The sequence below is a fragment of the Watersipora subatra genome, chromosome 9, assembly GCF_963576615.1.
Source record: "Watersipora subatra chromosome 9, tzWatSuba1.1, whole genome shotgun sequence".
Classification (NCBI taxonomy): domain Eukaryota; kingdom Metazoa; phylum Bryozoa; class Gymnolaemata; order Cheilostomatida; family Watersiporidae; genus Watersipora; species Watersipora subatra.
The window spans coordinates 49,797,547-49,821,921 of record NC_088716.1 but is presented as its reverse complement, the minus strand read 5'-3'; the positions used below and the strand labels follow the sequence as shown (position 1 = coordinate 49,821,921).

Genomic DNA, 24,375 nt, shown 5'->3' with positions numbered 1-24,375 from the left:
ATTCAATTGAGTGGCAAAAACAAGGTCTGCCTCATTGTCATCTTCTATGGGTGGTAGAAAAAATACGCTCAGTTCTGTCCGACCCCATAATATCCGTAGAAATTCCAGATAAAGAAAAGGACCCAACTCTGTACAGCATCGTTACCAAGCAAATGATACATGGACCATGTGGCAACCTCAATCGTTATTCTCCCTGTATGAAAAATGAAAAATGCACCAAACGATACCCGCGAGCACTTATTCATGACACTCTAACTGCTGATGATGGATATCCACAGTATAGAAGATGAATGCCAGGGATGGGAGGACATTTTGCAATAATTCAACGCGATGACACAAAAATATAAATTGACAAAAAATAGATTGTGCCATACTGCCCCCTTCTATCAAATATTTTTCTCACCCATCTCAATGTGGAATATTGTTATTCGGTTAAATCCATAAAATACATTTGCAAATACATTCACAAAGGTAGTGATCAAGCAGCTTTTGTTATAGAAAATAACAAAGTTACAACCTTTCAAACTGGTATATATATTTCCAGCAATGAGACTGTTTGGAGAATTTTAGGTTTGCCTATTCATCAGAGGCATCCTTCAGTTACAAACCTTAGCGTCCATCTGGAAAATGGACAGCAAGTATACTTCAATGAGGACAACATCGAACAATGTGCACAAGAACCACCAAGGACTACTTTAACAGAATATTATAAACCATGGCAAAATGATGTTGTCTCAAACTCTACTATATCATCAAATGCCTACTTACTACATGTGGAAAGCACAAAAAAAGTGGCAATCTAGAAAACAAGAGAACGTAGTTGAAAACTGGCCTCACATACGTGCATCAGATGTGCTGGGAAAAGTATATACCGTTCATCCAACAAACGTAGTGTTTTCACTTGAGCATTTTACTACACAAAGTTACGGGACCTACTTTGTTTCAACTGCTTCGAACTGTCGATGGAATCATTTGCTAAACATTTTAGGAGGCATGTCTCAAACAAGGATTACTAAAAGATGACAGGCAGTGGAACAAGACTCTTCAGGAAGCTGCAGTTTTAGATTCACCTTCTCGGTTGCGTAATTTCTTTGCTGTTACTCTTATTAGCTGCAATCTTTCTGATCCTAAACAATTATGACTAGATCATAGAGAAAGCATAAGTGAAAATATCCGTTGACAATTAAATCAACTTCAACCGCAGATCTCTTTAGATTTTACAGCCAAAAATTTTAACTGAACTTTGATTTTGTTATGTCACAAAGTCATTACCATTTCTAATAAGAGACTAGAGCAACTCGGATTCACATCGCCATGCAAAGATTTAGACCTGCTTTCACAGACAGAATTGCTATGAGAAACCAAATATGACAGGGAAAATTTAAATAGATTTGTTAGCGGCACAGAACCAAACCTTAAATTTGATCAGACTTTAGTTTATGGAAAAGTTTTAAAAGCTGTGGAGGATGAGCGTGAAGCGATCTTTTTCTTGGACACTCCCGGTGGAACTGGTAAAACTTTTTTGCTCAATCTTTTGCTTGCTGAAATCAGATATAACTGACAAGTCGCATGGCAGTCACATCTTCAGGTATAGCCGCTACGTTGCTTGAAGGTGGAAAAACGTCTCATTCCATATCTAAACTACCATTGGCTATAGGACGCTTAGAGACTCCTGTTTGCAACATTCGGAAAGGTACTGGATTGGCTCAATTACTACAGACCACGAAATTAATTGTTTGGGGTGAATGCACAATGGCACATAAAGCAACATTGGAAGCTCTGGATCACACACTTAAAGACCATTATAACAGTGACAAGCTCATGGGTGGTGTATGTGTACTTCTTGCTGGCGATTTTTGTCAAACCCTACCGGTCATACCTAGAAGAACTTCAGCTGATGAACTCAAAGCTTGTTTCAATGATTTTTACATATGGCACTGTGTAGAAGTTTGTGCACTAACGACAAATATGAAAGTGCATCTGCGAGAGGATTACGTTTCGGGGGAGTTTTTTGTACAACTTTTAAATATTGGTGATGGAAAGCTACCAGTTAACAATGGGCTAATCTCCCTTCCTGAAAATTGGGTTTATTGTAGATACCGAAGACAATTTACTACAAAAAGTGCACCCCAATATTCTCGACAACTATTTTCAGCGCCAATGGCTGAAAGAAACGGTAATTCTGGCACCTAAAAATAATACTGTTGACCACATCAATCAACTACTTCTTGACAAAGTTCTTAGGACTACGAGTTCATTCCTTAGCATAGACTGTGTTGTTGAAGAGAATGACTCTGTCAATTATCCTACAGAATTCTTAAACTCTTTACAGTCTGCCAGTATGCCTCCTCTTAATCTTCAACTATGCGTTGGTGCCCCAGTGATGCTTCTTCGAAATTTGGATTTATCTAGAATTTGTAATGGAACAAGATTTATCATCAAAAATCTATCACCATATCTTATTTGTGCTACAATGTTTACTGGAGCTGCGATGGGTGAGAAAGTTTTTATCCCTGTTCGACTGTCATTTGCTTTGACTATCAACAAGTCCCAAGGTCAAACACTCAAAATTGTCGGCATTCACCTCCTAACACCTTGCTTTTTACATGGACAGTTGTATGTTGCCCTATCCCGAGTAGCTAGTAAAAACGGCCTATACATTTTCTCGCCATTCTGTCAGACAAAGAACATTGTTTACCCTCAAGCGCTCAAGTGATACACTACCGGTGTGCTGGCAAGTTTTCAAAAATATCTTCCACAGCAACAGTAACCTTTCATTGTTATTATTCACAATTTTTTGGTTTTTCATTTTGTATATCGTATTTCTATCAATTCATATTTTTTGCAATCATTGTAGTAGAACAGTCTACATTTAATCATTGCTTGCTAATTATTTCATGGCTAAACACTTTTACTGGTGTCTTATTTGTTCTGTAAATTTTTTGGATTGGCACAAACTCACAAACTGCCTTGCTCATGAAATGCTTTAGATAATTTATATTTTCATTGTCATGTAATAAACTCCGTGTACAACAATAAAACTCTTGAGATATTAGATACTGTGTAAATTTTTGACGGTTTATATTCCTACTGGGGAACCCGCCCCCTTAAAAATTGGTTAATGCGCCATTTGTCTACCTCTTGGGTGGTATGGAAATGACATTTCCACAAATATTACAAAACTTTCATTTCATTCATGATTTTTACGTTGTTTCTTTGAATTGAAAAATTTCTTCAATCAGTTCTATTTAAAAAGGTTCTCTTTGTTTGTATAAATATTTTCAAATTTTTTTATTTAATGCTTATTTTAACTCTTTGTTTTAACATCTTTTAACTCTAATTTTATCACAGATCTGTTTGCGAACATTTTTTTATTATAACGAATAGAAAAAATAAAGTCTTAACTGTGAAGGGAAAAGGTAATGGTGAAGGGAAAAGATTAATACAACAATCGAACATTCTACGAGCGAGGTTGACTCCAAAGCGTGTTAGATAAAAAGTCTAAAACGCTTGAGTGATTTCTGATCAGAGACAACATCTAGGTAGCCTCTATGCACTGCATATCAACATTCATAAAACTACCATGAAAATGTATACATTTTTTTTTGGTTTATATGTCTACTAGGAAACTCGCCACCTTAAAAAAACGGTAATGCGATATTTGTCTACCTCCTGGGTAGTGTGGAAATGACTTATGTTCAAAAATATTAAAAAATTTTTATTTTTTGAGCAACGCCAGGTTGTACAGCTAGTTAATATTATATTTAATGATAAACTATGCAGCATTATTTTACGAGCAAAAAATGCTATTCAGCATTATTTATCGTAAATTGGTGTTGATTTAAACACGGCAATTTTTTCTCTACTGTGGGCGGTGCTAGTGCCAAGGCCATCTTCTGAAGTTTTAATAAAAAATAATTAATACTACAGAATTATTACTATATATTATTTTAATATTATATGTTATATTACATATTGAAATTTAATAGTTCAGAAGATATTTTGGTATTCCTGAAGCAATAGTTCATAACAAAAAACTGGTTTTAAAATACGATATATAATAAATTAATAATATAATATTGAATAATTATAAGTTCTAATGTAATGGTTTTGTCAAGTTTTATTATGAGAAATATTTGTTGGTTAAATTACATACCTTATTCCAAGTTAAACATACTACTAGTAGTAAGGTCATCCCTGACTAATCATAAAAGAACATCATTCTGATCTGTTCCATCACAGGAATTTTGGGCAGCCATTTGTAATTCTGTCAACAAATTGTGACATTATCTGATGACCTCATGACATCACTTATAAGTTTAGCTTTTAGAAAATATATAATTAGGAGAAATTATTTTTTAAAAGTGCCATTGCTATGGTAGAATAATATGTAAGCAAACATGTGTATTTCTTTATTTCATGAAGTTCTAGGGTTGTTTTCTCTGCTCTCCAATGGTTGAAATTGCTTGAGAAGTTACTAAAACTGATGTAGCAAGGTTCATTTAAAGCTGGAAGCAAAACTTAAAAACCGGCACAAGCAACTTAACATGACTATTGTTTCAACTCAAAATTTAATTTGTGAGCAAAATGTACTATTTTGGGGTGAGACATCATATCACATACGTATTTTTTATGACAGTCAAGAAGACTTACGAAGACTGTAAGAACTTTTGTGTCCTAACATGATTTAAAACTGTTGACATGATGAGCTGTCCCAAGTGCTATGATTAAAGTTACTCTTAACAGCTATTACAATGCAAACCTACTATCTGCCATCTCCAATTATAGCTATTAAAATCTTGGAATGAAGAACCCGTATTGCAGAAGATTTGATCTCGGAACCTCCCGTTCAACAGGCAAATGCTTTCCCAATTTAGGTCTGTAAGATTGATGGATTCATTGGGCAATATATGTCACTATGTAGGTGAAAATACACTACCGCTCTCCATTACGGCGCAAGGTTATTCTATGTATTTGGAAGAGCTGTAGATACTAGCTTACTTAAATTAGCCATTGGCAATGTACCAGGCTAATGGCAAGTGTCATTGTTTATAAGCTGAGTTTATAAGTGTGGCATTGCTATCACTGTTTATAGGCTGATTTTTGATACTCGTGCAGCGCCAGGCATTCCACTAGTGTAAGCCTATGAATATATATATATATATATATATATATATATATATATAAAATTTATTCATGTAAAACCTTAGATAAAAAACAACTTCATTACTATTAGTTTCATGTCTGTTACGCAGACAATCATCAGATCATCAGCTTTAACACACTGCTTTGGAATATATATATATATATATAATCTATAATATATATAATCAGATAATCTATATATATATACATATATATATATTTATATATACTAGCTGTAACATATATATTCATAGGCATTCCACTAGTGTAAGCCTATGAATATATATATATATATATATATATATAAAATTTATTCATGTAAAACCTTAGATAAAAAACAACTTCATTACTATTAGTTTCATGTCTGTTACGCAGACAATCATCAGATCATCAGCTTTAACACACTGCTTTGGAATATATATATATATATATATATATATATATATATATATATATATATAATCTATAATATATATAATCAGATAATCTATATATATATACATATATATATATTTATATATACTAGCTGTACTACTCTACAAATTGATTTGTATTTAACATAATTATAATAACGTTTGCCATTCTAACTTTCAAACTACATGTCATAAGAAAAGTGTTTTGTGTAATTGAAATAAATTAAGAGAGAAATAAAAACAACTGTAAAGGTTTTCAAACTTTGTCAAACAATTTTAACTTTTCAACTTCATTTCATGAGGGAAATGTCTTGTCGAAGTCGAATAAAAAAAATAAAACAACTATAAAAGGGTTTGAATGTAAATGTGAAATAACTACCAAGTAATAGCTAAATTAAGTCTGTTTTGCTACGGTTACAATAAAAGATGATTTGGTAATGATACAATTAATACAAACTGAGAAAACAAAATAAATATCCTGAATACGTTGAAATAATAATAGCAATTCTTGCATAGAAGTGTGTGTGCATAAAAAAAGTTACTGTTCCAGCAGAAGTCATCCATCAGAACTTTGAATACGACGATACTGTTATCTCTGAACACTGGTACAAATGTAAAAATGGGATATCGGACTCTATTTGTTTGATCAAACGATGAGAGAATGTAGAGGCCATTCCTACTCGAGATAATACAACTGTCCGCGGAAAAAGTATTGACCTTCACCACGATTTAGCAATTAAACCTTATGAAAAGCCGGAAATGGAAGTTCACGGAAATGCAAAAAAAGCATTGTGTTTTATAGAGTTAATAAAATTCATAGAGTTTTAAATAATACGTAATTTAGTGTGTGCATACGCTGTACGGTATATGATAATGTCTTGGATCAATATGCTTTACGTAGCTCAGTGGTAGAGCTCGTGGTTAAACTACTTGCAGACACCACCTCTGTGAGTTCAAATTCATCAGGACGCGGAACTTTAATTCTAAGATTTTAATACTATAGCTGGACATACCAAAGGACATATGATAGAAGACAGATACATAACTTTGAGAAATCCATTTAGGTATCTTTATAAGCTATATATAAATATATATATAGCTTATAAGCTATATATATAGTTAAAGATGTAATCTTTATCACCATTTATATATATGAAATATATATATATATATATATATATATCAACAGAGGTCAGGCGGAGGTTAATTTGAGCAACTATATTTGACAAATTGATAAAGAATTTACATAAGGAATATTTCCATACATGCAAGTAAAAGGCTACTGATGTATTATTGTGTCTCTATGATTTTTTCCATCATAATCTGACTATATGTTAGTTAGAACCATAAAACAGACACCTATCCTGAACATCTAAAATCTAACGACTCATAAGCTTCCTCCCCTACTAAAAGACCATTTGCAGAATCCGTGAGTCAATCCTTACTTCTGGTTCCCATTTTTAACATGAGCTCTTTGCTGTTTTATAATAACACATGTGTATCTAGACAGAAATTTTGGCAAGCTATGACTAATGCACGCTATGGTTATTAAGCCTTGGTTTGCACATTAACATACACACCTGGAGATGGGGACAGGAAACAGGGATAAGTTGGACAACTGTTTCTTTAAAATCTCTCACCATGTATTCCTCAACTTCAGTATTAGCAAACGATTAACTATGAAGAACAATGGAACTCAAATGTTATTTTATCTAGTACTCCTTGTTTTTAAGTTTTCTTATTTAAATGGTTATTTTTTTCAGAGTTTTGCTATCTATAGGTAAATAAAATTACTTTCCTTGTTCAAAATATTCTAGCTAAATCTAATCATTCCATTGGGTCAAAATGTAGGACAGCTGACTTGTAACGACTGATACAAGACAATATCAGCTGATGGTCTCCTTGAAATGCAAGTTATTTGCTATTCATGTTTGGCGTATAATATGTTCAACAGCTCTGCTAATCACTTTTCAGCAGCATAAATGTATATAAATTGCCAAAACCTTTAGAAAGAGATTAACCGGGTTTACTACCATACAAAAACCAATATCACTGTAGCTAATCAAGGAGCGATAAAAACTAAAAATCATTTTAATTTATTACAAAATTATTTTTGCAATTATAAAGGTACAGTCTACTTTCGGCTTTTAGAAAACATAACAGTTATAATCAGGAGAGTTCTCTTAAAGGGTATGGTATAAATTTTGCTTTTGATATGATATTTAGAAGCCAAGCAAGTATAAGTTTAACAGCTGAAAGTCAAATTCTATCAACGTTAACAGATATGACAATTGCGCTGTATGAACATATTTTGTGCATCTTTCATTGCTTTGTCTGATCTCTAGTCAGCTCTAAGTCCTCGCTCAGTTTCTCAGCTGCCCAAGGTTGTGTCTCTCCTTTGGCAAATATGCAAAAGAATATTCCTCCTGCTATGTAAATGGATCCCCAAACATAAAAGACACTTCTCCATTCTTCAGCTGTACCCTAGAATAAATGGTGACTAGAATGAACCTTTAAAAAAATTGTTTTTTAATCTTATTTGCTTTGTCAACGAGGAGCAAATTTTGAACTGAACTGTAGAGCTAAGAGCTCAAAATCTACGCCAATTTTTGCGATTTCAAGAAATTTTATGTTTTTCCCACCAAAACAAAAGACAAACTGAAAGGAAGTTTTTATAGAAGGTGTCTGTATTGCAAAGTAAGGCCAAGCATAGGTGAAAAAGTAACTTTGCAAAATAATTATTTATAAAAAAAACTCCTAATGCCTCTGCCACACATTTCTTTACGCGATAAAATACAAGCATACAACAAACATATATAGCTTAGGAGTATACAATAAACGTGGTGTATAGCTTCAAAGAATGCAATAATCGTGTATATCTTCCAAGCCTACAATAAACGTATATGGCTTTGAAGTATACAATAAACATGTATAGCTTTGAAGTATACAATAAATATGTATAGCTACCATTTTTCATTAGTCTTTACAAAGCCTACTTTGTATAGATTAGTATCTTTAACTAGCATGACATAACTATGAACATGACATGAAATGATGATTCTTTCCCCTAACTACTCCAGCATCTTACATACCTCTGGTGTCATGGCATTCACAAGCTTTGGGGATACCATGCCTGGTATTGTTGCAATGGTATTACTTATTCCAAATATCTCCCCAGCATACCTTAAACATTAGGAGAACTGATTGCGGAATAATATAGACAAATAAGCTGGGTAAACTTTTAAGAAGCTTTAATCATTTGTTTTGGAGCTGCTGCCCCAGATGAAATGCACCGAAATACTTTACTTTTTTTAAAAGCCTCAGCGAGTGAATTAAACTAATAGCGTGTCATCAATGCAGCTCATGGTTGACAAGCAGAACTACCTATACTCACTTAGGAGCTATGTCCACAAGGTTAGGCACATAACCCGACCGACCGAAGGCAGTGAACGCGACAGCGAAAGTGAGGAAGACAACTCCAAGATATTTTTTGTCACACGGCAGATAGCCAACTGCGACTAAGAATGCAGCAGGCACAGAAGTAGCTGTAACAAAAATGGAAAAAATTGATCGGCATGAATAAAGTTTACAATAAATACATAATTCCTGCCATACCATGGCCCTAGTAAAGAAACTAAAGGGAATAAAAATTAAACAAACTTTGTACAGTACTACTGTTTTCATATTTTTCTTTGCTTTGAAATCATTTTTAGATCTCACTTTGGTTGCCATTTAGCGCTGATGCATTCAAATGCTGTCAACTATTTTATATAAGTGTATAGAGCAGAAAAGATTGACTGTTTCTTATATTTTGATAACAGCTCAATATGAGAAATTCCGTTTTTATTAATGTGCCGTTTTTGTCAATATTTAAACATATTTAATAGAAAAAAACCAAATAATTTAGAAGTAATAAACTCTGATGACAATCAAACTATGCCAACAACAATATAATACTCGTCATAATAATGGACCTACTATATTCCTTGATCATACACCCTTGATAAATTAGGTTATATAACATTACACACGTAACCATGCTGGTGGTAGGAATTTTATCTTTGACAAATCGGAAACTATCTTAAAAAACTTAAACAAAAAGCTCAAAAGAAATTAGGTAATAACACATTTTTTACTGCATCCATTTTACTAAAATATTCGAGCTAATAGTCATCTAAATATATATAATTATAATTGTTCACATTTGTCCTTGACCTTGATTTTTCATAAGGAAAAATGCCAAACGGTAACTACCTGAGTCATGAAAAACATTATCTTTTAATTAAATGAAACTAAGTGTCAAGGTAATGGTTTTTGTTGCTATTCCTTTTTCTCAAGTTCCTTTTAATCTTTAGTAACATTTTATATTTTAGTTTTTTCAAGACTAATTTGCAGAAAGTTAAATATGGGCAATTTTAAATATAACATGAAGATAAGTTCTATAAAGCTAAAAATCGACTGACAATAAAAATCTAATTGAAACTAACAATCAAATGCTGATCAATTATTTTTAGGGTTAAAATTATATTTTTTGCAAATGGTAAAAATTGGTCATTCTGAAAGAGTCAATGTCTTATATTGTTCACATCAACTGCTTGAAAAAAATCTTTGACTTTGATTAAATTGAAAAATGATTAAATATTCTTAAGGATTGAAACTTTTTAAAATCGTAATCTAGTTAGTTGATTACAGAAAACCCACCGCCAGTGTGTGGCAGTCTACTCTGTAGAAATATATATAACACTTGTAGTTTGAGACTTATTATCCATGCTGCTTATAACCTACCAAGTACTGATGCAATTTTCCTTGCGTTCCTCGTGGTAACCACACGCTTTCGTCTCAATAGATCTAAAACATTGGCCACTGTGTTTGCCATTATAAACATGGCTATGTATGGTAGGGTTGAGTAGAGCCCATTCTACAAAATAAATATCTCATTTACCAGCTATGTATGTTAGAGTTGACTATGAACTGGAATGCAACCAGTGATAAAAACATTATCATAGTGTGCTATCAGCATGTTCATGGTATAAAAGACAGGCTAAAAGAAGCTCTTTAAGCAGAATGTAAATAACAAACATATAAACTAGACAAAAAGCAAAGAATGAAAATTATGTGAAACAAAACCATAACTATCCATACTATTCCACAAAGCTGTGGTTGCACATGATTATGTTACTATGATTCTAAATGCAAACTTATCTTCCAAGCAAGAAATGCCATAAAATATATGATTAGAAAAATGATGGTATTTGAGAAGAGATATTTTAAAGCTTCATTCTACGTTGCCGATTTGCATTGTGTTTAACCAAAATTCACACTTCGATAACGCTGTCAAAAACCTTGCCGAGTACCATTAAGTATTTTTGTCAAACGCTAAATACGCTTGAGTTTAAGACACATAGACTTAAGTAGCACTTAGCTTAATGGTTATAGTCTGTCTTATGACAACTTACCGATCTAATATCAAAGTGTAAGACCTCTTTCATAAAAGCAGGCAGCTTGGTTAGGAGAGTGTAGTTACCAAAGTTATTGCAAAAGTGGAAGACAAAAACAGCCCAAACAGCTGGAGACTTCATGATATCTAGCCATGGTACCGAGTCATTCTACAATAATTAAATCATCTGAGTGGTGGTACTTTAATTGTAAATACCTCACAATATTGATGGCTTTCTTTGTTTTGAGCACAACAGTTACATCATTCTGAAACCTTTTTGTTCTGAACATGATTGAAGGTCTAAAACAACATCAATTTTTTGGATTATGCAGTAGTAGTAACAGTACTAGCAATACCAGTAATAATAGTAGTACCAGTGGTGATAGCAGTAATAGTAGTAGTTGTAATAGTAGTATTAGTGTTAGTAGTAATAGTAATAGTAGTGATAGCACTATAGTAATAAAAATAGTAATAACAATGGTAGTCGTAGCAGTAATAGTATTTGTAGTAGTGGTAGTAGTACTAGTAGTAGTAGAGACTAAATACCGACACTTAAGTATAGATATCTAAATACAGACACCTAAGTATAGATATCTAATATCTAAATAAAGACAGCTAAGTATGTGTAAAGAATCTGACCGAGTTCCTCTATTTGCACTGCAAAAATCAAACCACCTAATCCCAAAGCAAAGGAGTATATATTTGGCAGCACATATATAAGGGTGCAGTCAAATATGCAATGAAAAAATACATGTAATTAACTGCACATTGTGAGACTTCTAGGTGCTCTGCTCCTGGTCGTTTCTGCGGTGTTTTATATAACTCCTAGATTTGGCTTAGCTTCGCTTATCGGTTGTAAAACCAACTCGGCAGCCAACCCTTGGCCAACTGAAATCACTATGGTGGGCCATGTTGTCATGCGTGCTTTTGAGGGGTAGATGTTGTGGTTCTTCTTAGGGTACTCAGTTCAGACTGAGCCTGCCTAGAAGAAAGGCCGTACCGAGCTCTCAGTGCATCAAAAAGGCTTTCTACGTGGTCAGCTTGTTCCAAGTTCTCTGCCTCTTCCCGCAGAGCCTTTTGAACATGAAGTAAGCTGGCGGCCTTACTCCATCCACTGGCCTCGGCTACTTCCTGGAAACAGCTGATGTAGTTTGTTTGTTTATTTTCATCTATAATATAACTACAAAAATAATATGAAAAGTGTTTCTTACAGTATAAAAGAACAAGAGAAATAGAAAAAAAAGTCACTCCAGGGAAGGTGATTATGAGGTCCCTGTGCGGAATAGCAAGGCTAATCAAGGCGCAGAACCTAAAAGTAGAGTCAGCAGAAGTCTGTCTAGTTAGTTTAGTCTAGTCTGGTTGTCTGAGGTAGCACTTCAGTTCATTTTTGAAATAATAAGCATTTACAATTTTATGGAGTGTAACCCGTAGTAGATTCCATAGCAATGACTCCTGATAATCCAAACAACATCGACCAGATTTTGATTTAAACATTGGTATTTTTAGGTTTATGAGTGTTTGACGAGTAGTTAAATGTGTTATTGTCCTGTTTTGGTTTGTTTCATAAAATGTGTTGTGTGCTTTGATCATTACTTTGTATTTGTATAACTTTTAATAGTTAAAATTCTATTTAGGTTGAATAGCGGATTAGCAGAAAAATCATAAGCTTTCTTGTTAATTATTCTGAGTAAACAGTTTTGAAAAACTTTAATTTTGTTTATGTAGCAATCTAGAACATTTCCCCATGCCTCAACACAATACGAGAGTTTGGAATTGATGAAGGAATTGTACAGAATTAGCAAAACATCCCTAGAAAGGTACTGAGACAATCGAAAAAACAACCCAGCATAAGGTCTAGTCTTTTAACAGTTTAGATATATGATTGCTCCAATTCAGTTGAGGGTCAAAAAGTACTCCTAAAAATTTTATATTGTCAGATTTATTTATTGGATGACCATTAATTAGTAGTGATTGTTCATTAAAGTAGTACGAGTTCTGTGGGTTTTTTAATAAAATGTAGCAAGGTTTGTTGAAATTAATTGTTAGTTTATTTTGGTTGCACCAACTCGGAAGGATTTTAGTACTCTACATCTTTTGAGTTGGAACACTGAGGTGACTTGACTGGTGAGCTGGGACCATGGCATCATGATCTTTTTTAGTACTTTGGCCAGATGATCTGTACCTCTATGTCTATTTGCCATCCTGATGTCAGCCTTTTCGAGAGTATCTCTCGAAAAGGCTGTAACCCTCAGAAGCTGGCTGCCTTCAAGGCAGCATAGACTCTCCGTGATCAGGAGGTGGTCTCGCCTCGGGGTACTCGCTCTTTCTGGAGCTCTTCCTTTATAATCACTCGAATAGCCTCAATTACAGCATCCAGAAGTCTAATGATTTTTTTGAAGTGGGGATCTGCGATCTCACTGCTGCCACTAGTGTAAAAAAAACTTGCTAGCCAGTGCTTCTGGCAAGGCTTCTGCTGACTCTGCAAGGCTTCTGCAAGGTCTCAGCTGACTGGAAGCATTACCGAGGGCTGTGCTGTCCACCGAGTCGGGGCTCGGTCTTGGCATCCGTCACCTTGACGCTGGCAGTCTCCTTACTTTCAACGCCGGCCCAAAACTTAACATGGGAATATTTTCACCGAGCTTAATGACTTCATAAACACAGTTATATAGGTAACCATTTGGAAAGCACCTCTTTAGCAAGTATGCAAAAATATATGCATTTTAACTTACAGTAGAATATATTTGTAAACTCTGCTCAGCTCAAGAATTGCCTAAACCAGCTAAAATTTATCAGATATATGTAGTACCATAGCAGTTACTGTATGAGCAGGTCAAATTTAGTGTTGTTTACATGAGTTCATTTTTAGCCTTTTAATATTCTCAGTGATAAATTTATCAAGATGACTGGTTGATTAATAAATGAGTTCAACAACTCTTAGAGATGTTACTAGTAATATCAAGTCTAATGACTACTGTCACCTTATTATTGTAAAACTTTGTAATCATTTTATAAATACGTTATAAAAGTTTTTCAGTCATTAGACTATTTTTTAAATTGAGCTCCAAACAAAAAATTTCTATTAGAAACATGGATTTTAGGCTTCAAACTGTAAACTTGTTGGAATTAAAATTAGGAAACAAGACATTTACTAGTATACCTTTTTAATAGTGACTCCTTCAAGACTTTGTGCAATGTAAAGCTTTTCTCTCTCACTTATTCTTGGATGCTCATTAGGAGAGTCAAAGATAAGGAAGTACCATAGAAGACAAAACAGGAAACAAACACCACTGCCAACATAAAACATGCTTGGCCATCCTCCGTCGAAAGCTTCCCATTCACAAAAGAAACCACCAACTCCGAGCATCACCACATTACCAACCTAAAAAGATCAAACATGCTAAAAACATATTTTGAATGAATATGAGCTGAAGAAGTATATTAAAATTTAAATTTTTTATCCAAGTTTATCTATTTACAACCGAAAATGCTAACAATAACTTGCGATTTTGAATTTTGTTATGAAAGTTGATATGGCTAACATCCAAAATATTTTGTTTTGTTGCATCAAAAGGCCTCTCAAACATCTTCTTTACTGAAACAGAAATTGGCCCACAAAAAAGCCTTAGTGTTTGAAAAAAATGTATTAGCAAATGCAAATCTTGGAACATATCTAAGATTCCCTTGTAATCAAATCTAACTAAACCTCTGTCAAGTATATCTTTTATTGGCACGCCTATCTCATCATCTTTGAAAAATTACTTAAAACAGTAATTTCTTCTTGTGTATAAAAGTAGCTATCTCAATTTCTAGTTCTTGTCACTATTCTAGAGTTGATCACAAAGCTAGGGTAAAATAACAATAGAAAACCAAAAAATTATCAAAGATGAATAAAGCAAGATGAGAAAAGGAGCTATGAAAACAGGGAAACAAAAGATGATATGTTTGCAAAAGGTTTGATTGTTATTAGCATGCTCTATTTTCTCTTACTTAATTTGCTAAGACTATAAAGTCAACACTCAGACTCTTTAGTCAACGAATTAGAAGAGCAACTACATTAGTGGCAATTTTGTGTTGAGTTTTAAACTATAAAAAGTTATGCCAAGGAGTCTGGTTTATATTCATACTAGTATAATGCATGGCATTGCACAGGATGAAAAACCAGCTTATAAGCAGTGATAGCAATGCCACACTTATTACCTCAGCTTATAAACAATGCCACTTGCCATTAGCCTGGCACATTGCAAACGGCTAATTTAAAGGTTGACTCGCAACAAAATTCACATTACAATTATTTGATTTTAGGTCACTTACCCCCTGGCCACTTACCCCCCCCCCCCCCCCCGGCCATATACCCCCGGTCATTTACCCCTGGTCACATACCCCCTTAGGTTATATACCCCCCAGGTCAATTAACTCCCTCCCCCATAACACACAAAACAGTTTAACTTAAGTCAGTTAAGTTTGGGTTTAAATCACACGAACGAATTGCTAATTTGTCAAGGTTTAATTAGTAGATAATAATTAATAATTAAAAATAAACTTAAAAATAAATGCATTTATTTACAAACTAATCACAAAATTGTATTTTAATACAAATAGACAGTAATTTACATGTATTTGCAAAACATGTACATGTATGGACATTTAGTTTTAAATCTTAATTTACATAACATTTACATTTAAATCTTCTCCACATGATGTTACTTTTTATTCTTCAGGAATGACAATCTCCTCAGAGGTCTGGGGAACTGGGTGTGGGTTGCTCGCATGCTGGCGATATCTGCGTATTCCTCTGTGTATAGTGCGAATGGCTGGGATATGTGTAGAAGCTTCTGTAGAAGACGTGTAGTGCACGTCTTTTAACTGACTGATGCAGTTTCAAAGCCTCTGAACGACCAGTGAAACGATATGTGTGTGTTTGTTGGTCTTCTCAATAACTTCTTCACCTTTCAGTTTCAATTTAGCTTTGCAGTGTTTATCATTCCGTCTCATTTCACACTCATATGACACAACCACATTTGCTAAATTTTTCTGCTTCACATATACGAATCCTTCATACACTAACTTCAAACCTCCTTTAGTACTAGTAATGAACTCCATGATAAATTTTATGATACTAATGGTACAAAACATTTTCAACTTATATATCCATGCTTTAACTGTCTTAGTTCTTTACGAGTTATGCTTCAAAGAATCTATCCAACCCAGGATCAAAGGTATTGAGCACCTTTGATATGAACTCTGAGCAGCTCTATTATGCAACCCATTCGTGGTTGACATCTGTACTCATGGAATAAAAAAAACAATTAATTGTCTAAATATCTTACAAGTTCAATTTCAAAATACCTAATTTATGATCAAGGGTATTGCAATTATAGTAGTGCTTAGCAGAAACTCTTCAAAGATATCATGAGAAGGGGGTAATTGGTCTGGGGGGTAATTGACCTGGGGGGTATATAGCCTAGGGTGGTATGTGACCAGGGGGTAAATGACCGGGGGTATACGGCCAGGAGCTAAGTGGCCAGGGGGTAAGTGACCTGATACCAATTATTTGATATCAAAAGATTCACCATGTCTTACTCTGTTGTGTTGTAGGTGCAAAATATGTGGGAATGTGATTACAAGCTCTTAAAAGCTAAAAAACGAACAGTTAATCGCAGCCGCACGAGACCGCCGTAGTTTGGATTCTCTTTCCAACACGGCTCAAATGTGACATAGTTGTGGGAGATGGTTTCTGTTTACATTTTCATGCAACCTTATTTGTCGAAATATTTTTACAAATATACTTCACGCATTCAATAAAACCATGTCTATTGTTCTTACGCGTCTGTTTTATCGTCATTGTAATGCTGTCACTTTTAGCACTGATATCTTATAACTTATCGTAAAAATTCATTTAATTTTTTAATCTTACCTCGAAGGAGTACATAGCATTGTCTGATAATCATGATGAGTCTGTTGGTCACCTGTGATAATCGAAAAGTGCTGCCAAAATTATTTGCGAAGTATTGGGTCACATGATCAGATCATGACTTTATGATTAGATCAAGCCGAAACAAAACTGTAAAGTAGCGAGCATCTATATTTGATACGGTGTCTTTGGTAAAACCCGAAGTGTTTGTCTTAAACTAGTGCTACGATAAGTTACATATCAAGCTTTTTATTGGCCTTCCAATTCACGTGAGAACATCACGTGACAAGACAATAACCAAACTGTAATGACTACATCAGAGAAATAAACAGATTCCAATCTACGGTGGCTTTTCATTTTTGAGCTTTTAAGAGCTTGTAATCACATTTCCACATATTTGGCACCTACAACCCAACAGAGTAAGACATGGTGTATCTTTTGATACCAAATAACTGTAATGTGAATTTTGTTGCAAGTCAACCTTTAAATAAGCTGGTTATCTATGGCTCTTACTAATATGTAGAATGACGTTGCGCCATAACAGAGAGCAGTAGCATAAATTCATCCACATAGCAACATATATCGCCCATGAAATCCATCAATCTTGGTAGTGCAGTGGTTTAGCATATCGTCTGGGAAATGGGAGGTTTTGAGATCAAATCTTCCGCGATACGGATCCTTAGTTCCAAGATTTTAATAGTTATAGCTGTTATAACTATTAAAGTTATACTAAATTCTGAAGGTTTGTGGACAATTATCTGGAATCATGCTAGGAAAGAATGCAATGGGCTTAGAAAATGATCTTATGAAAATAAATACGTTTACTTTAGTCAGAAAAACTCTCCATTCTTTCAGGTGTTTGTTGTTATTGTATTGTTATATTGTTATAATTTTGAACTCATTAAACACTCTGCTGCTACCAAGGATACACAACCTGCTTGTGAGTGAACTAAAATGATGTGAGCATCTATTCATATTGTTATACCAATACAATACATATTATTATTATTCATATTATGTATTAACTTTACCAAGATTGCCTGAAAAAGAAGCTATAAAGCTTTGAAGTCTTCTGCTATGAATGATGAATAACTCACAATAATGATCATCTATCAGCTTCAGCTATTGAAATGTGTTTCTACTGCTAATTTCACAGTTTAAGATAAGTTAGTAGGGGAATTGTGTGGTATGGAGTAAGTTAAACAGCAACTGACTATCAGTTTAACTTATAGCATTGATATCTAGAGGTAAAACTAAGGATGTTAATTATATTAACCCCATCTATTTAAAGTCAGCTTGTGTAAACATTACTATTTTAAAGTTAGGCCCGAGAGAAATATCTGAGATCCTAATATTTACCTAATACTAAAAGTCCTTCATGAAGCCGCTATGCAAATTGGCCAATTCTGTTTTATAAATTTGCGTGCTTTTTGACGGTTTCAACTTTTAGCCCATCTGATTTCCTTCTTATGTAGTGCACAACTAAAAAGATGATCTTTAGTAAAGGAAATATAGTGCACACCACAACTTTTTAATTTATTAGAGAAGATTAAGTGGCTCATCATTAATAAGCATTTGCATGGCAAAAAAATGGTGTGTGCCACATCTTTCAATTTTCAAAGGAAGTTAATAAACATCGCATGCTATTTATTGCAATCATGACTGACAAGCCTAGATCTCTTGTAAAAGAAGAACTTGTAAAAGCACCAACATTTTATTATCACCGAAAAACAAGTCCGAGGTGTGAAACACAGTGCGTAACATCTAAAATTAGAATATCTCTATTCTCTTTACTCGACTTGTTAAAGATATATTTGGGGTTTGCATCTTGCAGATTTTCCTATTTGTGATGCTGACAGTGGTTTTCTAAATTACTGCATCTCAAACTTGCCTTATGAATACAGTCTATAGCCCAATTGTATTACTGCAAGTTTGTTAACTAAAACCTGAAGGTACAGCACATGTGGGCATAATATTTCTTACATAGAAGATGTATAAGTACAGTTGACAAGAAGCTCTAAGTATGTGCCATCTAACCAAGCGGAAACAATATTTTCACTTCAATTATTGTGTTGGTGAATTCAGTATAACAAAGTGAAAAAAATTAAAATTAATTAATTACAATTTAAATTTAAAATTTAAGGTAAAAAAATTAAATTATAATGAAATTATTTGTGAAGGATAAAATGACTTTTGAAACGAGAAATCTGTTTTCTGCAAATTTAAATGGTTGTGATGGTAGTAAAGAAAATATAGTAATTGCAGGATTAAAAAATTGAAACTGTCAACGAGCAAACAAATTTATAAAACAGAATTAGCCAATTTGCATAGTGGTTTCATGCAGGACTTTTAGTCTAGGGTAACTAATAGGCTCTCAGATAATTCACTCGGGCCTAACTTTAAAGTAGTAATGTTTACACAAGCTGACTTTAAATAGATGGGGTTAATATAATTAACATCCTTAGTTTTACCTCTAGATATCAATGCTATAAATTAAACTGATATTCAGTTGCTGTTTAAATTACTCCTTACCACACAACCCCCTACTAACTTACATGTATCTTAAACTGTGACATTAGCAGTGGAAACACACTTCAATAGCTGAAGCTGATAGATGATTATTATTGTGAGTTACTCGTCAACCATAGCAGACGACTTCAAAGTTTATTGCTTTTTTAGACAATTCTGAAAAAGTAAGTTAAACGTAAAAACAACACTTTGTCATTGGAGTGGTCACTGAGTTCTACTAACCATTGTTCCAGAAAAGCATAATACATTGAGTTTACTTCTTTCATAAGGAGGGGACCAATGGCCCAGCAAGCTCTGCATTGCTGGAAATATAAGTCCTGTAGACAACCCAGCTATCACCCTCAATGCAATGACTAATCCTGCAGAAGTCGTGTAATCCTTCCCATTATACCTAAAAAGGTTATTGCTTTACTAGTTAGAATAAAGGTAAAAAATGAAAAGGGAAGTTTGAAAAATATTAATAATTATTTGAAAGATGTACCGATAACTAGAATATAAGAAGTATAACATTTAAATACATTAAAAATTGACTAAAGCTAGTCAGCTATAAATATATCAGAATAACCAGAACATATTGTATACATGTAGATTAGATTAAAAGCGTAATTTTTTAAGAGTGTGTTTTAGCTGCACAACTGATTGAATAAAAAAAGAGTCGCCTAATTGAAATTTTAGTCTTTGCTTGTTGTCATAAATACATTTTTTTACTCTTAACTAAGATATTGCCTTTTTAACTAAGACATTGTACTCTTAAATAAAATATTGAATTTCAGCTAAGGTATTGCCCTTTTAAATAAGATATTGCATTCTTAACTAAGGTGTTATACTCTTAACTGAAATATTGCAATTTAGAATAAAATATTGCGTCCTTAAATAAAGTATTGCACTTTTAATTAAGGTATTGCACTCTTAACTAAGATATTGCACTTTTAACTAAGGTATTGCACTCTTAAATAAGGCATTGCATTCTTAACTAAGATATTGCACTTTTAACTAAGGTATTGCACTCTTAAATAAGGCATTGAATTCTTAACTAAGGGATTGCACTCTTAACTAAGATATTGAACTTTAACTAAGGTATTGTTCTCTTAACTAAGATATTCCAATTTTAACTCATGCACTGTACTCCCAAGTACTGTATTGGACCCTTTGCAAACAATTAATGTTTTTAACTAGCGCATGGTAAACTTTCAACTTAGAATTTTTAATGGCATGTGAAGTTCAACAACAAAAGATTTACATGTTAGCCTGGTAAAGAATATTATCACTTTATGTTATGTATGCGTGTCATGAGGGTTTGTGTGTAGCTAAGAATACCACGGATTAGCTAGAAACTTTGTGTTCAAGTAAAAAGTACCATGAATCAGTGCTTTGTCGAAAGCACAAAATACTTTTTCAGAAGACACATAATCGAACTACTATTGTCTGCTACTAGTTTGCACCATAAACTTGCTAGTATAAACAGCAAATAAAGATATAATTACTGAAGTAAAAACTTTAATAATTTTAATCTCAATCTTTCATCTTGGCAGCATTCGTGTGAGTAGGCAAATGTTATCATGCTAAAAAAGGAGAATTTTGCTTTGAACATTTTACCATATTTAAATTTTCATTTAATAATAAACTAAACAATATTTATGGACTGGAAAAAAATTAGGTTTGAGCAAACGTTGAATAAGGTCCGATCAACTGGAACATTCAAATTTCAAACTTGCTGCCTTTCTTACCTTGTGGCGGCTGGAGTTAATACAGTCACCAACCCATAGACAGTCATTCCTACCAACATGACCCTTTTTCCACCAAACCTTCCAGAAAGATAACCACCAGGAATCTGAGTGATCAGGTAACCATAGAAAAAAGAGCTCAACACCCAACCTTGTTGGTCTTTGTCCCACTCAATATCTCCACCGACTTCCTGTGATAAAACATGGTACTTGTTAAACTGAAACTGGAAAATATGTTCACAGTTTTTTAAACCATTTCAACTTCAGCCTCATATTAATTAAATATAAAATTAAATATGCTAGCGTAATAATCCTTGGATACAAAAATAATATGAGTACTTTAGAGATATATGCTAACCTTTCTACTAGAAGAATTGGAGTACATAGATGCACACTCCTCTGGAATAGACTGCTGACTTTCTGATAGATTAGAAGGCTTAACCATGCAGATCATGGCTAGGCTCAGGTTGATTCGTAGAGCGTATATGATAGTACAGCAAGTACATCCAACATACGCAAGGATCCACCTGCATGATGTGACAGTTTGAAGTGCCGTTTCTGAAACTGAAAGAATCGATTAGCTAAAGTTGAACTGGCACAAAATTTAGTAGATTCTATTAGAAAGTATTAGTCTTTTCTATTATTTGCTACTGTTTTTGATGATTGAAGTGATCTGATTGCCAGTATGTTTGAAAGTTAAAATTGATAAAACTTGATCACGGTTTAAACGCTCAGAAGTAATGTACGTGCAGATGACATCACTAGTTGCTACCACTGCTATACATGTAGTTGATATTGACTACTGCATCTAGTTGTATAGCGTTATGCATCTCTATTCTGTCAGCCCTTATACAACTATTGTATATACGTCATAATCACACTTTTGCTTGATATGATGACAGTATGTATATTTGATGCAATGGTAAGGCTGGAAAGAGGAGCTAACTCTTCTTTTCACAGAGAAATAAGGCAGCCTAGATGTAGACAGCCAACAGAAAGGTTTTGACATATGGTAGGTCAAGGTATGGATATTGCATGTCTTGACATTATATCTAGCTTAACATACTATAAATGGTTTTTTATAAACTGAAGTACTCCCTTTATTTGACTTACCTATATTAGTGTCTAAACTAATATGTGGCCTAGACACTGCATGTCCAAATTAGAAAAAGAAGCAGAGCAGTTTTCAGATATATTTTTACTAATTTAAGGTGAAAATTTATCAAACCCAAAAGTGTCCTGTTTAGCGTTAAATATAATCATGTCAACCTGGCTTAGAATTTAGTAGCGTTTTATATCTGATTAAGGCGTCAAGTGAAAAATTGTTCAGATGCTTTGATAACCTCCAGCATGTTATTAAAACCAGCAAAAACCCGTACAATTTGATTTTGTGAATACTATTTACAACTCTGTCGTATTTTTTGTTAGCTTTGGATTTTCATGAGCTATACAAATATGAGTTTGCATAATCATAAGCATTCGTGCTGGATTTTCATTACAATCCCATTCAAACGGGTGAACCAACTCTCAAAAATTGGTAAATAATCTTTAGTTACTTATTTAACCTGTACCTCTGTTGACATCATGCGCTTTACCTCATTAGAGTGTCCCGTAACCAATCCTGACTCAACCAAACCATAATGTTGATTATAAACTAAAAGAAAAAATCCGAGCTGTCCTTTACCAACATTCCATATTACTACCAGATGCAACAATGGTGTAAATATACAACCTGCTGCATGCTGTCATCATATCTACAATAATATGAAGTTCTATTGAGCTCTTACCTTCCTCTTTTTTGTCAGTTTTATCCTGTCCTTGATTACTTCCACTCTCCAATGACATTGCGCTTAATTGTACTAAACACGAGATCTTGTTTTCGTATCTGAAGTATCAACGCTGCCACAACGTAACAGTAGCACTAATATCAGATTTAGATGAGCTTCAACTTTACTGAAAAGTCGCAGCTCACGCTGATCACAATTGATTATACCGTAACTAGCTAACTTATCACACTGACATACCACAGACTAATCTAAATATATGCAGATGCTGCCATTTGACCCATATTAGTTGACCCTTGAAAGTAAGAACATGCCTTGCTTTTAGCAACGATAACTTTAGCATAAAGCTAAACTATTACCTTGTGTGTTATGGTCGATCTTATTTAGATGTTAACGCAAAGTTATTCAAAGAGGAGGCACAAAAAACCGAAGGAATTTTGTTATAACACAAACAAGTTTAAAAAAAAAACACTGTTTCAAAGACAATTTTGAAAGCTTCCAAAATTACAAGGTTATTTTAGTTTTATGTATTTTGTGATATAAGTGCAAGTAGATATGGTAAAATATTGGACTTATGATATTATTATGTCGAACTCAAACCGCCTTTGTACTATTTCATTCTTAACTAAGGTATTGTATTCTTAACTAAGGTATTGCAGTCTTAACTATGGTATTTTATTCCTAACTAAAGTATTGCACTCTTAACAAAGGGATTGCACTCTTAACTAAAGTACTTCACTCTCAACTAAAGTATTGCACCCGTAAATAAAGTATTGCATTCGTAACCAAGGTATTGCTTTCTTAATTAATTTAATACACTCTTAAATAAGATATTGCACTCTTAACTAAGCTATTGCACTCCTAACTAATATATTGCATTATTAACTAATCTATTGCATTTTAATTAAGCTAATGCATTCTTAACTAAGGTATTGCATTCTTAACTAAGCTATCACTCTTAAGCAAGGTACAAATTACAAGCGGCTAGTGTGAAGAGGAGAAGTATAAGGTTTTTAGTTTTAGTGATTCGTGAAACCATGCTATGCCAACTCATATAGGTCTGCCAAGTCTACCATCAAGTCTAGGTAATGGTATCATTATTAACCATTTTATGAGTTTTGTATGAAGAAGTGTGAGTATATTATGTGATACTGAATCAAAGCTATTTAGTAACATTTAAAATATGCATTTTTATGTTTATGAAAATAATATGTAATTTTATAACATATATAATAATATTATATTTAATGGTAAATTTTGTAGTATTATTTTATGAGCAAACAATTCTATTTGACATTACTTATCGTAAATCAGTGGGGATTTAATCATGACATTTTTTTCTCTACTGTAGGCGGTGCTACTGCTAGGGGCTATCTTCTGGTTGACAGAAAACTAATTAATACTATATGTTATTTTAATATTATATGTAATA

At 33.5% G+C, this 24,375-nt stretch overlaps 2 protein-coding genes across 2 annotated transcripts in view; both read right to left on the bottom strand.

The window, feature by feature from the left end:
* LOC137404679 (sialin-like) overlaps positions 1 to 24,375 on the bottom strand; it is a 150,817-nt gene that overhangs the window by 93,497 nt on the left and 32,945 nt on the right. The gene's annotated exons all lie outside the window — the stretch shown is intronic.
* Positions 7,881 to 23,066, bottom strand: LOC137404103 (uncharacterized transporter slc-17.2-like). Its single transcript, XM_068090257.1, has 10 exons — positions 22,947 to 23,066; positions 21,518 to 21,723; positions 21,163 to 21,350; positions 19,658 to 19,826; positions 14,153 to 14,374; positions 11,015 to 11,164; positions 10,344 to 10,476; positions 8,953 to 9,103; positions 8,651 to 8,741; positions 7,881 to 8,042 (listed from the first exon to the last, which is right to left on the bottom strand). Exons 1-10 carry the CDS (start codon positions 23,002 to 23,004, stop codon positions 7,881 to 7,883), a joined length of 1,530 nt encoding a protein of 509 aa, XP_067946358.1. The 5' UTR covers positions 23,005 to 23,066.